At 49.4% G+C, this 17,160-nt stretch overlaps 1 protein-coding gene across 4 annotated transcripts in view; it reads right to left on the bottom strand.

The window, feature by feature from the left end:
• Window positions 1-17,160, bottom strand: part of SH2B2 (SH2B adaptor protein 2) — an 81,602-nt gene that overhangs the window by 23,198 nt on the left and 41,244 nt on the right. For all 4 annotated transcript variants that reach the window (XM_075904411.1, XM_006114232.4, XM_075904410.1 and 1 more), the window contains exon 3: window positions 7,579-7,680. In XM_075904411.1, coding sequence (XP_075760526.1) covers window positions 7,579-7,680 — 102 coding nt within the window. The remainder of the gene's footprint in view (window positions 1-7,578; window positions 7,681-17,160) is intronic.

Below are 17,160 nucleotides of genomic sequence, written 5' to 3'. Positions count from 1 at the left end.
ACACAGAGGAAAGAGCCCATTCCCTGTATTATCCCAACTTGGTCTAGCTTTCCAGATGGGAGGCCATGGCCAGAGGCAATACGGCCAACCTTAAGTGTTTGAAAAATCACCAGTTGGCTGCCTCCATCCACCTCAAGAAAAAAAAATCAGAAAGATTATCTGAAAAATGAGGAGATTTTTAGAAAAAATGTAGTCTCTTTTAATAGCTGGTTATCAGCCTTCTGGTCCCAAAGCTTTTGTCTGCAACCAAGTCGGGGAAACCATACTTGAAAAAAAAATGGCTAGCTGGGGTTCTCATATAATCACATGGCTCCAGGAGCGGGGCCTTTAATAAAAAATACCAGCAACTCCAAGAGGTGGCACAGCTGCAGAAGCAAAGGCTGGAAGGGGCATCATAAGTCACCATGCAGGGATTCCTGCATCTCCGGCAGACTTTGCCCTATTCCGCCTCGCCGAACACGTTATATAACCTGTTACCTAACCGGACGAAGGCAGGTCTGCCTCCGTCAGGGTACTGCCCAGCTGTCAGGGCCGGCCTTCTGTCAAATGAGCCTAATCACACAGAGCTGAATCACTGCACCCAAAATAAACAAGCTCTGCTCAGGAGCCCCCGTCAGAGCCAGTCAGCAGCAGGGAGCATGAATCTGTCCTCCTGCCAAGAATCCGAGCAGCAAGTGCTATGAATTAGCAATGCTCACCCCCAGCAGATATGTGTAGGGCGAGCAGCTGATCATTCCATTCCGGTGCTTAACCCTCCCAGGAAGTGAAACTGACACCTACACTCAGGGGCAGCCCGTCCATATAGGTGAACTAGGCAGTCGCCTTGGGCGCCAAGTTAAATGGGGTACCAAATGGCGGCGCAATATCATTGAGGGGTTTAGAGGTGGGGGTGCCGACTGCATGGTTCACCTAGGGTGCCAGTTGCTGGGAGCTAGTCTAGGGCTGTCCCTGCCTACACTTAATAAGAAATGCTGCACAGTACACCTGGAAGATTTCAGGGTTCTTAAATAGACATACAACGCAGTGGTTCAGCTCTCCTGCGAAAGGCAGCATAGGCATACAAAGGGGAGAGCGCAGGTAAAGGGTGTGTACACACATTCTGGCTGAAAGGAGAGCGAGGCTGCAGGTCCAATTTACCATAGAGGTGTTCCAAACTAGAAGGGAATGTTTTCCGGTCACAAGTATCTGCACTTTCTCTTTCCACTGTCCAAAACCACTGCTACATATAACCACACAGTCACTCCATACTAGGGATGGAAAATCCCATTTAATTAGTTAACCAGTGGAAAAACGGTTAGCCGATTAAAGGGGGGGGGCGAGTTCAACCCGGCTAGGCTGGAGTTGCCCCTCGGCCCACCGCGGCTGGGCTCAGCTGGGCTGGAGTGTGCCCGTCCTCATCACAGGCTGGGGCTGCTTCTGCCTGGCTAGAGCAGTCTCTGTCCACAGCAGGCCTCACGGGTCTGGAGCAGTCCCTTGCTCATGGCGGGCGGGGAGCTGCTCCAGCCCCCACTGGTTAACTGCTAAGGGTGATGCTTACCAGTCAGCCAGTTAACCTTTCCCATCCCTATTCCATATGTCAAAAGCACAAGGGAGAGGGAGAACAGAAGCTGCAGCCAGTGGAGATAATAAGGTCCCTTATCTTTCCTGTGGGTCCAGCACCACATCAGTCACTCGCACATCTCTTCAGGAGTGCTAGGCCAATGTGAGAGGTGCCGAGAGCCATTGAACCAAAGTGTAAACGCTGTGTATCATGGAAACCACTTAAAGCCAGCAGGAGCAGCAGCACCTCTTGCATCGCTAGTTCCAGCATCTAAGCACCTCTCCCCAAAAGACGTCTTTGCGCAGATGAATTGCCTGGGTCCTGCTGAATTCACCACACACATTCCCACCCTCGCTAACTCTTTAGGCAGAAGACGCTTGTGGAAAGACAGCTGTGTGTAAAGGGGGAAGGTTTTAGCTCTTGGACTCCAGGGGGTATCAAACAGTCAGTGCCATGCCAATTCCTGACAAGCGGTGCATCTTTTCAACACTTTCCTTCTCAGAGGAGACAGAAAGCAGGGTCTCCACAAACAGCTGTGGACTTAGAAATTAAGAAACCAGATAAATCCCCTGGGAGACACAAAGGGAAGAGCTGCTATTGTTAGGGAATTTGGGGAACATTTAGGAGAGTAAAGAAGGTGCATTAATCCAGTTGCTGTCCCAGGTCATGAGTCCAGCTCTCCCATCACCTGACTTGTACTCTTTCTCTCTTTCTTTCCAGGGCAAACAAGGAACATCCCTCCCCCCATCCCATCCTCGCAGCAGAACACCAGATACCAAGTTCTGTGCCTCACAAACCCCTTTGTCCTCATTGAAAAGGAGTGCAGGTGAAGTGTGCATATGCTAGACTTGTCAAGGAACCATTTCCATGGCAACCTCTGTGTGCCGCTGGGCATCTAGTCCATTCAAAACCTTGTCTTAAAGGCCTGTTAAGCAGTGGGAAGGGACATGCCAGGACTCTACGCAAACTATGGTCAAGACAAAGCACTACCCTACTCTCCAGGCAGTTTTCCCCTTGACATTTAGGACTGCAAGAGCTTTGAGTCTCCTCCACACCTGCCAACAGGCCTCTGAAGTCTGCCTGGGAAATAAGCTTGCGGCGTACAGCGAAGAGGAGGAGTGATTTAAGCCGCAATGGGACGAGGTGCCGGTGTCCTTGGCTTTCGTAGTGGAAGTGATGAGCACGGCAGGTGTCTAATAAATTCAGACGCAAGCACAAAGCTAGTGAGAGTCAGAGGGATCCCACTCTGGACCATAATGTGCCTTCTCCTCCGAGGCTGTTCAACTCTCTCTCTTGCCCAGTGATTTGTTGCAAGGCAGAATCTTGGGGTAAAATTCTGCACGCAGACAATATTTTCATCGGTATTCTACATTAAGAATAAATAATGGAAACCACCTCAAGCCAGCACCTCTAGATCTGGAACGGACGCAACCTCTTCCTAAAAGACATCTTTGTACCTGGGCATCCTCTGGGTCCATCTGAACTCGTCAGCTGCTGCCTCCACACTCATTAATTCTTCAGACAAGAGAGGTATGTGGGAAAATAGCAGGGTATAAAGGAGTGGACGATCGTGGCTCTTGGTGTTATTCATTTCACTTCCCTAAGACATGAAATGCAACAGCTGTCGGGTCACCAAGCAGGTCCCGATGTCAGACAGGGAGCTAGGACTGGGACCCGCTTTCTTCATGTGTTTGGATTCCCTCCCAATAGCCCCGTCTCTCAGTTCTATAGCTCAGGTGGAGATACATGTAAGGCAACAGCCATGAAATACGCCTTGGGTGGATGCTGACTCAGAGAAGAGCACCCCCTGAGTCAGCCTCAGTGCCTGCTGCAGCACAGAGCCTCTTGGCATCCCATTGGGACATTAGGTTGGGTTCTGGCTCAGTTCGTGTCAAGAGTAATAGGACATTGCCTTGTTCTCCAGCTTCTCATTCATCTCATCCCCAATTGCTTTCCAGGAGAGGGAGCATGACTGCCCTCCTTTTAAACACTAGGGGTACGTCTCAACTACATGGCTCCGTCGACGGAGCCATGTAGATTTGTTTTTTTGGCAAAGGGAAATCAAGCCGCGATTTAAATAATCGCGGCTTCATTTAAATGTACATGGCTGCTGCGCTGAGCCAACAAACAGCTGATCAGCTGTTTGTCGGCTCAGCGCGCTAGTCTGGGCGCTTCCCTGTTGAAATGAAAGCCTTTTATCGACCTCCCCAGTAAACCTCATCCTACGAGGCATAACAGGGATGTCGATAAAGGGCTTTCAGGTCGGTGCGGGAGCGTCCAGACTAGCGCGCTGAGCTGACAAACAGTTGATCAGCTGTTTGTCAGCTCAGCGCGGCAGCCATGTAAATTTAAATGAAGCCACGATTATTTAAATCGCGGCTTCATTTCCCTTTGCCTACAACCCTCATCTACATGGCTCCATCGATGGAGCCATGTAGTTTAGACACAGCCATAGTGTACAAGGAAGGCAAGCAACTTGTCTTGAGTTGTCCCAGGCATTCAGGGCAGCGAAGGGAACAGAACACGGGTCTCCAGCCTCAATCCACTAGACCAAAGCTGCACCAGCTTGTGAGTTTGAACAGGGACCGAAAACAAAGGGAGCAAGACTCCCAGAGAGAGCCTGATCTTGTGACAGTCCTCTTCCAGTTCTGGGGATCTGTGTAGTTTGGAGAGTTCAGACAGGCAGTGGATCACCCGGCCTCTCACCCGGACATGTGATGCTTGCCCAGCCCCGGAACAGGTGCTGGCGCACTGAAAACATAAGGCAATTTCCCCTCACTGATGCATGCGAGCCTCCTGGCTACAGCCTTAAGTGCTTCGGATGAGGCTGAATGGGGAGTGATAGTCCATGGATACAGACATCCTGTAGAGAGCAGCTGACGTGAAGTGGCAGCTGCATTAGTCAGAGGGAAGCAGTCGCTTAAACTCAGCATTCATTGCATGCTTTCGCACTGCAGCCCAGGCCCAGCAAGTTCATGCACCAAGCCGCATTCCAGGGGCTCTGCGTGTCTCGGGGGCAGGAAAGGCACGGGGAATCGGGATGGATGGGAATGAAACTCAGCAGCAAAAAAGCAGAGCTCAGCTCCAGCTGGGGAGCTGCCTCCCCGCTCAGCAGGCAGCACTGACATTTTCCACCCCCTCCTGCTTAGATCCAGTGGATGAAATCCCCATGTGTAGGGAGAGTTTGTTAGCAGCAGCTGCCACGAGCTTGGCGCGCAGGACAGTGTAGTGAGCTAATTAATTGTATTTTACGGAAACCTCTTCTCTGGAGTCTCTGTAGCTAGAGAGACTTTTAATATCTGCTCTCCCAGACGCCCATCTGCTGCGTGTGATTCCTCATCTCTGGAGGCCATATACAGCTTCCAAGGCAAGTGAGGCTCCCACAGATCAAACAGCATCTGCCAGCCCCCTATTGATAAAACCATCACGACACTCTAGTGGGCTGTAACAGCAGCATTTACTTGCCAGTGAGCAGCTCCCTAAGAGAGGAAGCATGACTAGCTGCCCCCTTGGGGACTGTCTCCGAATTTGGATGAATCCCTCCTTGCCAGCCAGCCAGGGCCCTCTACCTAACAAATCCTTTTTAAAAAAGAGGAGACCCTCTTCTGTAACCGTATGGAGAGGTGCCCAGAAGGCAACCAAAGACGTAAGTGGGAGAGGACAGAGCAGATGATCTTTTAATGTACTATTTGTCTAGAGGCCCCATTGTTTCAGGTATGATCCAAACACATCGTGAGAGACAGTCCCCCTTACAGACGAAGCAGACAAAAGGCAGGAGGGGAAACCAATCAGAGAGGGGGATTAACTGAGGTTCACAGTGCCAGAGCAAGGAGGGTTCTAGTGACTTCATCTGCAGAGTTTTACAGCTGATTAGGACAAGGAGCAAGCAATTACTGTTCAGCTATATGGGACTGAAAGAATGGAAAACCTTACACGATCATCCACATGCACCTGCCAGCTAGCCTGGGAAGATAAATATAGGAGCAGATAGAAGGGGAGCACTTAGTTAATTGTTAGGGAATTGTAAAGTACAGTTCAACACAGAAGAGCAACCGTGTGCGAATGGCGCCAGGACAGATGCGTTATATATGTACTCTCCAATCTGCAGGCTTCACTGTAAAGCATTCAATTCTCTTAGCTCTGTCAAATCATCACAACTCAGAGGGCGTAAGTAGGATTCGACTCTGACTCACACATCATCACAGGAATTGTTACCCAGATGCCAGCTGCTAGTAATAGCTATAGTTCCAGTGACCACAGAGCCAGCTGGGAACTTGCAGGTAAGGCAGGAAGCCCAGCTTAACTGATGGATCACAGGTTGAGTTTACAGAGGAGATGTGCACAGGGAAAATGCAGCATTTTCCTTTTAAACTGAGGAGATTTGCTCTAGAAGCCGGAGAGAGAGAGAGACAGATAGAGAGAGAGAATCATACTTTTTTCAGAGTAGGACAGCTCAAACAAGTCTGGTACTACACCAGACGCCCTTTGGCTAAGGAGTTGAATTTCACCCTGATGGGAATCCTGGTTTAATATCACCACCAAGCCTCATCTCTCTAAAGTACCTTCTATTGAAAAGACACCCGCGAACCACTCCTCATGCCCTCACAGTGCTCAATAAGGTAACGTGTTCACTTGCCATGCCAGAGATTGATCTTCTGGCATTCGATTTAGAGGGTCTACTTAAGACCTGCTAAATGGAACGTGGAAGGTGGCTCTGGTTAGTGCCGGTATAGTCGTGAGGAGTAAAGGAAAGTCAATAGGAGTGTTTGCTGCTGTCAGCCTCCCTCTGTGAAGACGGCGCCAAGCTCAGCTTAAGGCAAGCCGACTTCAGCCTCATATTTTACGTAGCTGGAGCTGTGCACCTTAATCCGACCTTCCAGGTCTAGTGTAGACCTGGATTAAGTAGTGCCTCCAGTTACCTCCCATGTAGTGCTGGAGAAGGCTGCCAAACCATGGGTCAGCACAGCAGGGGCAGGGCTTGCCTCCGGGACAGACCTCACTGTACACTAAGGCTTGGGGCTTCACTGTACACTAAGCCTGGAGTCTGACTCAGGTTTGAGCCCAAGGCCTGCCTCTGTCCACACACACAAGTCAGTCTGACTCGGGTCAGCAAGCACTCAGCGACCAGGTCCTCTGATCCTGCCAGTGGGCAGCACAGGGAAAGAGTCAGAGCCCAAGTCCTGCTGTGACTCTGGTCCAAGGCTGGCCATTTTGCACTGTGGATGCAGCTCAAGCCACAGACCTGAGTCAGAAAGCCTGACTCAAGTCCAGCAAATGCAAACTAGGGCTGTTGGAATGTATTTAAATAAATAGCTGTGCACGTATCTGCTCCTGCCTCCCCACTCCCTTCCTGCGCTGCTGCCTCGGATACAGAGGCAGCAGTGTGTGTGGGGGGGGAGGGCAGGCAGCATCCTGGGAGTTGGTGTGTATGGAGAGCTGGCTTTTTAAGGCAGCTCCCCATGCATACAGGGAGCCTGCATGTAACCATGAAGGTTAACCGATGAGCCCAGACTCATTGGTTAACCATCTACATGGTTAAACTTTCACATCCCTAAAGCAAAGCTAGCTTTACAATGAAGCATGAACACTCAGGTGCGGACCCAAGTCCCACAGGCCAGGGGCTGGTGTGCCATGCAGACACCCCTTAAGAGTCTCCATAGTGCAGCACTGTTATCAATTCATCATCCCCTTCCATGCTGCGGGCGATGGAGGAGGTACGGGAAGACAAATGCAACAGGGCAGCAGACTGTTACTACCATCCGCGTGCAGTATGTTCAGGGGTGGATCAAAGTACTAAGGATCTTCAGGACTTGCAGGCCAACAGCTGGCAGTGACGTGGTGCACAGCTAATTATGCCAGCCGTCTGCATACACGCCATGGACGCAGTCTCCTTCCTCCCTCAGTCACCTCACCATGTGACGGGAGGGAAGGGCACAGGCAGCTGACCTGGGCAGTCCTGGGGAGTGGGGCAGAGAGCATTGGTGGGTTCAGGAGAGTCTCACAGCATCCAGAGTGCCTTATTCACCAAGCAGCCTTACCTTCAGCACAAAGGTGTTGTCTTTGTCCGGCATCTCCAAGGGCATGGTCGTCCGGACCTCAATGATGGCTGAGAGCGGGATGCTGACCTTCGGTTTGGAAGTCTGAAACAAAAACAAAACAAAAAAAAAGCATGAACAGAGCCTGCAGAAGAAAAGTTCTCTCAATGGACGATTACAGCCCAGCTCCAATCTGTGCAGCTGTTAAAAAAAAATTGATTTCCCTCATGTGCCTGATAACTCCAAGATCTTTTAATTAAACCAAGCGACGCCCCGGTGGAAGATAGGAGAGCTAGCGTATTTCACTGCCAGCCCACTCGCTTATTTCACAATGCCTGCTGACACGCCGGCTCCGCCAACTACATTAACGTCTCTTCTCTTTTTCAGTCTCGCTCTCTCTTTATTAAGACGCGGGGGGAAGAAATAATGCTATCTGATCGAGGACATATTTAGCATGCACGAAAGGCAAGGGGAGGGAGAGCCAGGAAAGGGCAGCTGGCCGGGGATGTGACAGTTCAGCTAGAAGAGAGAGAGGCATTTCAATAGGTAAGGGAAGACTGTGACAGTGCGTTGGGGTTTCCCCGTCTCCTGCACCCCTGTAGTGGCATGAACAGACTCCGCCAGCCAGTAGAACAGGGGAGTTTATTGCTTCTCCAGGATACAGCACAGCACAGATGTAATCTGGTTACAGGGCAGGCCTAGGATGCCTCAGCCCCCTTGCGATGGGGGAGACTGGGCCCCTAAATCCCTGCCCCTTGCTTAGGCTGCTCCCTCCATGATACCAGACAGAAACTGCCCAACTTCCAGCCCTGCCCCCCAGCCAGGGGCTGCATTCCGCCTGCCTTCCTTTATTCCTCTCCCTGGGAGGTAACCGGTCAAACAGGTCACCTCCCTGTCCCATCAGCTACTCTGCTGAGCCCTGGTACAGACAGCAGCCAGTGGGGGTCACCCACAGCCCAACCTAGCCACCAGCAAGGTACCAACACGACATCACAAAGACTCATCCCACTTTGTCTACTGTAGGGAGTTTTGATGATCAAATTTCCCACTGGGGTTGCCGCTGGCTCAGAGTGTGTGTGGATGCAGCTGTGGCAATTCAACCCAGCATGCCAAAGCCTTGTCGGCATTAGGGACGAGACCTTCCACTGCTGTAAGCTGACTCCACTCCAGTCAATGGAGTTACCCCAAGAAGCAGCTCCAGCCGTAAGGTGCCTCTGGAATAGCGCAAGTGGCCGCAGCCCCAGGAGGGATCTGCTCCTAAAAATCCTTATTGTAGACAGAGCCACATCATTCCTCACCCGCGTCTCAGCAGACCCCAGCTCAACAAAGCCCGACTGCCCAAGCCTGGGCGAGAGTGACTGCGTGGCAATCGACTGCACACGAGAGGCTATTCCAGAGATGTTTAGCTATGTCCAAACAACAGGCAGCACGGTCCCATCCCCAAAGACTTCATGATCAAATCTCTCCATGCCTCTGTGTCCTTACCTGTACAGTGGGGGTTAGCCCCTCGTTTCCCCCCGTATGCCCGCTCTACAGCAGGAGCGCTTTGCATGTTGCTGTGCTGGAATGCTACGCAGGTAAAATACTTCTGGTGTGGCTAGAACTTAAAGGGCCAACGCTGCACGTTTGCTGATCTTGCAAATTCTGCTCCCCGGGGAGGTGAAACTCGTCATGCAATGCAATGTCCCTGTGCGCTGTTGGGCAGCTCACGTGTCCCACCCCAGAAGTGGCTGTGTGTCAGTAGACAGAGAAGAGTTTCCTATGTCCCTCCATGAAGGAGGCTCTTTACTAAGCATTGGAAGATGCTTTCAAAATGAACCTTCTCCTCCCTTCCCCGCCCCCGGAGGCCCGATCAGCAAGAACAAGCAATTTCAGAGCCATAAATGCTGCTCTTTGGGGTGTCTCTCTGGGTGATGGGATGGGCTCTATGCATCACAGCAGCCATAGTAACAGACATACCACCAAGCACTTTGCACACTCACGGGCAACATAAATAAGCTGCTGTGTAGCTCAGCTCCAGATTTATGGTGTCTCCTTTTTCATAGGGAGAAGGAGCAGGTAAGATGGTAAAGAGAAGACACTACAATCAGGACTCCTGGGTTCTATTCCTGGTGATACGCGGTCTGGCCTTGAACAAATGACTTAACTATTCTGTGCCTCAATTACCTGCATCTCCTAAATAGCTACTTTCCCCTCAGAGGTGAGTTCTAGTGAGTTGTTGCCATTCACCTTAGAGGAGGTTGCATTTCCCTCGTTCTGTATGCAAGACAATTCAATCTTGCTTCCACTGAAATCTATCTCAAAGCTTCCAGTCCCCCAGTGGTACAGGAGTGGGCCTCAAGTCTGACTTTGTGAACACTTGCGAACACTAGTACAGGTTGAACCTCCCTGGTCTGGCAACACCCATGGTCCGGTATGATGTTAGCCAGCCAGATGTCCACTTATCGTGGCAGTCACCAAGTTTCCCGCAGCCCCATGAAGTTAGTTTACAGCCACCAGCCCTGCTGTTCTGTGCTGTTAGTTAGCTCCAATTTACTCCTAAATGTCTTCTCAGAGCTCAGCAAGCACTGTCAGTTTTGGCAGCGCTGCTAGACAATATTGACCTCCCGTGGTTCAGCAAATTCTCTGGTTCAACACCGGTCCAGTCCCCAGGGTGGCAGACTAGAGAGGTTCAACCTGTACTTATTCCCATTAACTAGTGGCCCTACTTGCACTATTGAACATTATAACTGGTAGCAAATGTGTATAGGATTAGGCCTTAAATGTCCACAACTCTTCAGAATGAAAGGTGCCATACAAATGTCACACGATTATTCCTAAAAGCTTGCCTAGCAGCACATTTGAGCAACAGTCTCCCGATTTCTAGTAAAATTGGTCCCTATATTATCAAAGAGTTTCTCTCAACTGGACAGACAGCCTGGCTAATCCTTGCTGAAGCTATGCACTGGAATTCAAAGGAAGCCTCTAGATAAGGACTAGGAAAACAACATAATCATCAGAAAACCTTGGAGTTATCCCAAGTGCTTCCAGACCCCCCCAGTGATATTAACCCACTTGTGATGCACATAATGCCACAAGTTATTAATAAAGGACTCTGCTCTGATTGTGTAAATCAGTGTTGTCAAGAAACAGGAATCAAAAGGTGCCTTTTCCTTCCCCAAAGATTTCACTTGGCGGGGGCTGGGAGTTGCGTGTTCACTTTCAGTGTGAGAGTTTCTGACCAAGTTACTTTCACTTAGGGTTGTCAGATGGTTTCAGAAAAAATACTGGGGGGGGGGGGGGGGGGGAAGGAGAAAGAAAAAAAGGACCCCAGGAGTTGTTAAGCAAAACAAACAAACAAAAAAACCCCCAAAAAACCAGTGTGACCCCTTTAAGAAACGTGTGGTGAGGCTTTTTGAACCTAACAGGCTGCCAGCGACTGCCTGCCACCTTACCTCCCTGCGCGGGGCTGGACAGCTCCGCTGCGGAACCCAGTAAGCACTAGGGTTGCCAGGTTGCCTCTGTATTGAGCCCGACACTTTGAGATTTTCACCTCCTGGCCGGGAAAAAAGTCAGAAAGTACCAGACATTTTAGGTGTCAGGTATTTTCTGAATTTTTTTACCAGACAGGAAGTGAAACTACCAAACTGTCCAGTTTAATACCGGACACCTGCAAATCGACTTTCACTGCAAATCTCCAAACGAGCGAGGGACCTGCTCTTTAAAGGTGCTGAGCACCCACAGGTAGGGTTGCCAGGTGTCTGGTATTCACCCAGACAGTCCAGTATTTTCGCCTCCTGTCCGGTAAAAAAATTCAGAGAATACCGGACACCTAAAATGTCCAGCATTTTCTGAATTTTTCCCCAGCCAGCCGGCCACCTGGAAACCCTAGAAACACTCAGCGCCTGGCCTCCCCTGATTACCCTCCGGCCCCCAGCTCCCCGACCCCAGCCCCCATGCTTACCAGGTCCCCCAAGGCTGCCAGCACAAAATGGCTGCCGGCCAAAAGAACTAGGGGAAGCAATGCTTGGTCTTAGTGCTCAACCGCTCCCCTGTTCCTATCCTTGCACTTAAAGGGGACATGCTGTTTTAATTTAAATATTTTGGTTTAATAAGTCCTTGGAGTCCTTTTTTCTTTTGCTCAACAACTTTGGTCTCCCCTCCCCCCCTTTCTTTTCCCTTCAACAGAATTTTTCCCGGTGTGGTTTTTTTTTGGGGGGGGGGGGGGGGTTCAGTATTTTTGTTTCAACCATCTGGCAACCCTACCCACAGAGCTAAGGGCCACTGCATCAATTCAGTGGGTCCCACAAGCAGTCCTCAATGCTTGGTTTGAAACCCTGAATTTGCAGAAGCCGCTGGGCTGTGTGTTATTTTTAATCAGAGGCCAATCAGAAAAGAGGAAGCAGCTGTTTAAAGGCAAGAAAATATGACACCAGCCCTGAGGGGTGGGAGGAAGAAGAGACTTTCTCGGGACTCTTCTCAGGAAGCACAGCCAAAAGAGCCAACAGAGGAAGCCTCCACAGAGATCTCAGCCCTTCAAAACATTGCCAGGTGTGGGCAGTCCCAGGTCCATGGGACTCCCCAGAAAAGTAAAGTTTCTCCCTGCATAAGCACTTTCAGGATCGGGCCTCATACTTGATCGGTGGTTTTAGAGTTTGCTCAGAGACTCATCACAGGAATAAATGGGGGCAGGCAACTTTGAATCACACTCAGAACGGCTAGTATAACACCAAAGGGTGAGATGGGCTGCTACCATGTACTTCAAGCACCACGTTTAATTTCTCTTAATGTTTTCTATCACTGTTTCTCTGGGGAAATATACGCACGCAGAACTTTGTTAAAAAGTTCAATATCTACTGGAGAGGTTTTTCTTTTCTTTTCTTTTTTTAAATGAAAATCCAGTTAGCCTCTATTTCTGTAGGACCTACACAAAAACAAAAGCAGTGTGTTCTTGTGCACGTGCAGAAGCAAAAGTTTCCATGGATATACACAAAAGCGAAGTTGGCACACCAGTGCCTCTTGAAGGGGGAGTTAGAAATGATAATACAGTAAATTTTGCCCAATAAAGAAGATAGATATAATTTAGGAATGAAACGTAAGTGAAAGACTTCAGGAGGTTGTAACAATAATAAAAGACAAGATTATTTGCATAAAAGCACTTAAAAAGAGGGTTTTTTTTTTAAAACACTGACTTTTTAAAAAGGGAGATAAAAACAAACCTGAAAAAATACCTATTACCATCTATAATATTGCTTAGCAGCAGTTACTGCTCCAGATAAACCTGTAGCCATATCAAGTGCTGGGCACACACACAAGCTCTGCTCCCAGATGAGCCAGCACCAGCTGTGCATTTTTAATGCCCTCACAGCTGGAGTAGAAAGAGACTCCAGAAGTTTTTAAAAAAAGGAAGGGGGGGGGGGGAGAATGTAGCTAAAATGAATTAAATAAATAAACAAACTAAGCCTCTCGTCTCCAGTTCTCTAGGGGATATTAGAAAGGGTAGAAGACAGTGAATGGAAACCAGATATTTCACTTGTTTGATGACACCCAGAATTCAGACACTATAAATGGTTTCACCCTAATGGATTTTCCATCTGTTCTGATCTGGTATGTACATGAGTGTTTTTCCTCCAGCTCAATTTCAGGTTAATACACTGTGAGGAACAGTTTATATTTGACTCCACTATCTTCCTACAGTGTGTTTATTTCTCTATCACACACACACACCCACAGCCCTATTTTTATTGAATGTAAACATTCCTCTGCTGAGTTGTATGCACAAGCATAACAAGAGTAAGGGCCTGATCTGAAGGGTCCATTTCAGATCCATAGAAGATTGCTACTGACTTTGATAGGTTTTGGATTAGGGACTTAAGAGTAGCAGGACCAGGCTGTGAAAACCTCTTCTGAACGTGATTAGCCCAGTTTCACCATGGAAGATGAATGAAATACAAAAACACAGCACAATTGGTACAAATCTACTGTGTGTGTGTGTGTGTGTGTGTGTGTGTGTGTGTGCGCGCGCGCGCGCGCAAGAACTGCTCCTAAACGGTAAGCGCAATGACTATCACATTTAGCAGGCAGCTTCCTCTTATTAGGATTAAAAGCAAGGTCAGGGTTTGTGCTAAGACAATGGGTTGTGCATGCAAACACTGCTACAGGCTGGGGACCGACTGGCTAAGCAGCAGTTCTACAGAAAAGGACCTGGGGATTACAGTGGATGGGAAGCTGGATGTCAGTCAACAGTGCAAGAAGGCTAATGGCATATTGGGGTGCATTAATAGGAGTATTGCCAGCAGGTCTAGGGAAGTGATTATTCCTCTTTATTTGGCACTGGAGAGGCCATATCTGGAGTACTGTGTTCAATTCTGCTCCCCTCCCTCCCTTACAGAAATGATGTGGACACATTGGAGAAAGACCAGCAGAGGGCAACAAACATGATTAGGGGGTTGAAACACATGACTTACGAGGAGAGGCTGAGGGATTTGGACTTATTTAGTCTATAGAAGAGAAGGGTAAGGGGGGATTTGACAGCAGCCTTCAACTACCTGAAGGAGGGTTCCAGAGAGGCTGTTCTCAGTGGTGACAGATGGCAGAACGAGGAGCAAAGGTCTCAAGTTGCAGTGGGGGAGGTTAAGGTTGGATATTAGGAAAAACTATTTCCCTAGGAGAGTGGGGAAGCACTGGGATGGGTTTCCTAGGGAGGGGGTGGAATCTCCATCCTTAGAGGTTTTTAAGTCCCAGCTTGACACAGCCCTGGATGGGATGATTGAGTTGGGATTAATCTTGGTTTCAACAGGGGGTTGGACTCAATGACCCCCTGAGGTTTCTGCCAACCCTAGGATTCTGTGATTGTTTCACACCAGACAGAAAGGGAGAAGTGTGAGAGCAGGGACAGTTATATCCACGAATGACCACAGGGTGCGTGCCTCCCTCCTCCAGGCTGGCCCCAGGAAAAAGCCAGTGGGCAGCCTGCGTGCCCCCTTCCCTCCCACCCTGGGGAGAAGCCGGCTGGCGGGCCGGCCCCAGACCCAGGCAATGCCAGGTAAGTCTTCTAGTTGTCTATATTTAATAACTTAAGATTTAATTGGTAATATCTACCTCATCTGCAATTTATCTACCTGGAAGCATTATTTAGTGCTTCTACGGGGATTTGAAAAGGTCCAAGCGCAACATACATGCCAAGTAAAATTAATGTCTCTATACACGTCAGAACTTCATTTTAAATGCAGTGTATGAGGGGTGGTCCAGCAGCCAGGGAACTAGCCGGAGACTTGAGAGATCTAAGGTCAATTCCCTGCTCTTCCCTGGACTTCCATATGCCTTGTGTGACCTTGGTCAAGTCACTTAGCCTCTCCCATGGCTCAGTTTCCCATCTGTGCAATGCAAAGAATAGCATATCCCTGCCATACAGAGGTGCTGTGAGATTGCACACTTTCAAGACAAGGGTTCAGATATTGTAATGACAAAGATCATTTGAGTCCATTCCATAATGGAGATCATTCCATCTCTCTGGGTCTCAGTTTCCCCAACTACAAGACTGGGATAATACCTCTCCGCCACATGATTGAGGGGTGCTCAGGTACTTGCTGGTAAAGGGGAATGTGCAGGTAGGTAGGTATTAAATTGCCTACATGAATCTACAGTTGTTGGCACCTTTTTCTGAAGCTTTCTTTAGGACCTAATGGGAGGAAAAGGGTACAGGGAAGAAATAAATAAATGTTCAGGAAGGAAAGTAGCTGAGAAGAACATTGGGGAAAGTGTGTTCTGAAAGAGGACACAGGAACAGTACGGGATAGAAAGCTCCTGACAGAGGACACGGAAGTCTTTCTACTTTCTCATTGAAATGTTATTGGAGAGAGAAAAAGAGAAGGGGGCGAGTGTGTGTGTGTGCGCGCGCATATGCACCTATATGCTGTGTAAAACTCAACTGAAAAAAAATCCATAATTACCAAGAAAAAAAACCCTAAGCCCACACACACCACAAAATTATTGATTTCTAATGTGGATTAGTTGCCAGCTGCGATTTAAGACAAGCGGCAAGCCTCAATGCCAGAGAGAGATTCAGGCTTACAGATGCTAATCACCTTACGTTTCTTTAGGACCTTTCACCCACAGGATGCGACGGCACTTTACAGACTTACCCACTGCTCCACAGCTGGGGTGCAGCCACGGATGGTCCTGAGTGGGTTGTGGCCCGCCCACTTTGTATCCAGGCCCACTCGCAGTCCGCCCACTGCTGTGGCCAGGGCCCAGCGTTTGCCTCACTCTGCCCCGGCGCGCAGGTTGGGAAGCAGGGCCGGGGCTTATCCCCAAATCTTGCCTGTCCTGGTCCTCGCCATTCAGCTAATGGGCAGAGAGATGTGGAGACCCCGCCTCAGGTCAATTCCCGGCTCTTTCGTGGACTTCCCCACGTCTCGTTTCCCCAAAAGAACTGAAAAGTTACTCGGTGCCTGTGGAGGTTCCTGCGGGTTGCAGGTTAACAGGCACTAGACAGCACTTCGCCGGTGCTTTGCAAATGGCTTCACTCTCCTGCCAGCAAACATGGGGATCTGAGTCTACCCAAACTCCTGCCTGCCTATCAGACTGCCCACTGGGCTGATCCAAGAGGATCGAGAGCATAATACGTAACACAGAAGAGCGCAAGTTACAGGGCCCCCTCGGTGTCTGATCCAGGGTGCAGACCTGCAACACGGGAGGGGGGAAGGAGGCAACTGCCCCGGGGCCTGCCATTCAATGTGAAGCATCACTGTCATAAAAGGCTTGTTGAGGGTCTCAGTTACTGTCTCTGACTCAGGTGTCCGGTAGTGGCTCGGACAGTCCGGTATTTGCGGCTTCTGTCTGGTAAAAAAAAAAAAAAAAAAGAAATACCGGACACGTAAAACGTCTGGCATTTTCTGTTTTTCTCGGACGGAAGGCTGCTTGGGAGAGTCTTCCCCTGCTGCGTCTGGTGGGGATGGGGTTATGCATTTAAAGGCGCCATTACTTCTTTTTTTTTTGGTGCAGTTGTTTTTGCTCAACAACTTTGGTCCCAATTTTTGTTGTGTTTTTTTTTGCTCAAAAAAAAAAAAACCTTTGTTTCCCTACTCAGCTGGCCCTTTTGCTTTCTGTCTGAGAGGAGAGGCCAGGGGTGGCTGGATTGTGGATACTAAATTTCCTTTCCACTCATAGGAGGTAGATCTACCACTTCTAGAAGGAGGCATATTGGTGCTGGAGGAAAGAAAAAAATCTTTATTGAAATCCACTCAAAGCCCTAGAAGATAGATCAGGAACTAGGAGCGCCGGGTATCAGGAAACCTGAGCAGCCAGCAACCTAGCGGAGAGCGAGGCACAGACAAATAACAAAACCCCTGAATTATGCTTCACTGCCGTCGAGTGGAGTAAGACCAGGAGGTGGAAGCTTAAGAGAGACCCTCTGAAACAACAGAGGAGCAACAGCCATCCCCTGCCAGCAGCACACCCGCCCAGCAGAGAGCTGTACAACCGCTGTGGCCATTTGCGGCACCGATGCAGACGTGTCGCAGGGGTGTAGGGCCTCTTGGAGGCGAGAAGCGTCACAGGTCCACACACACACAAGCCAACACAGACAGGCAGCTCAGAAACCTA

Source organism: Pelodiscus sinensis, chromosome 21 (genome assembly GCF_049634645.1).
Source record: "Pelodiscus sinensis isolate JC-2024 chromosome 21, ASM4963464v1, whole genome shotgun sequence".
Lineage (NCBI taxonomy): Eukaryota > Metazoa > Chordata > Testudines > Trionychidae > Pelodiscus > Pelodiscus sinensis.
This window is presented reverse-complemented; position numbering and strand designations above follow the sequence as displayed.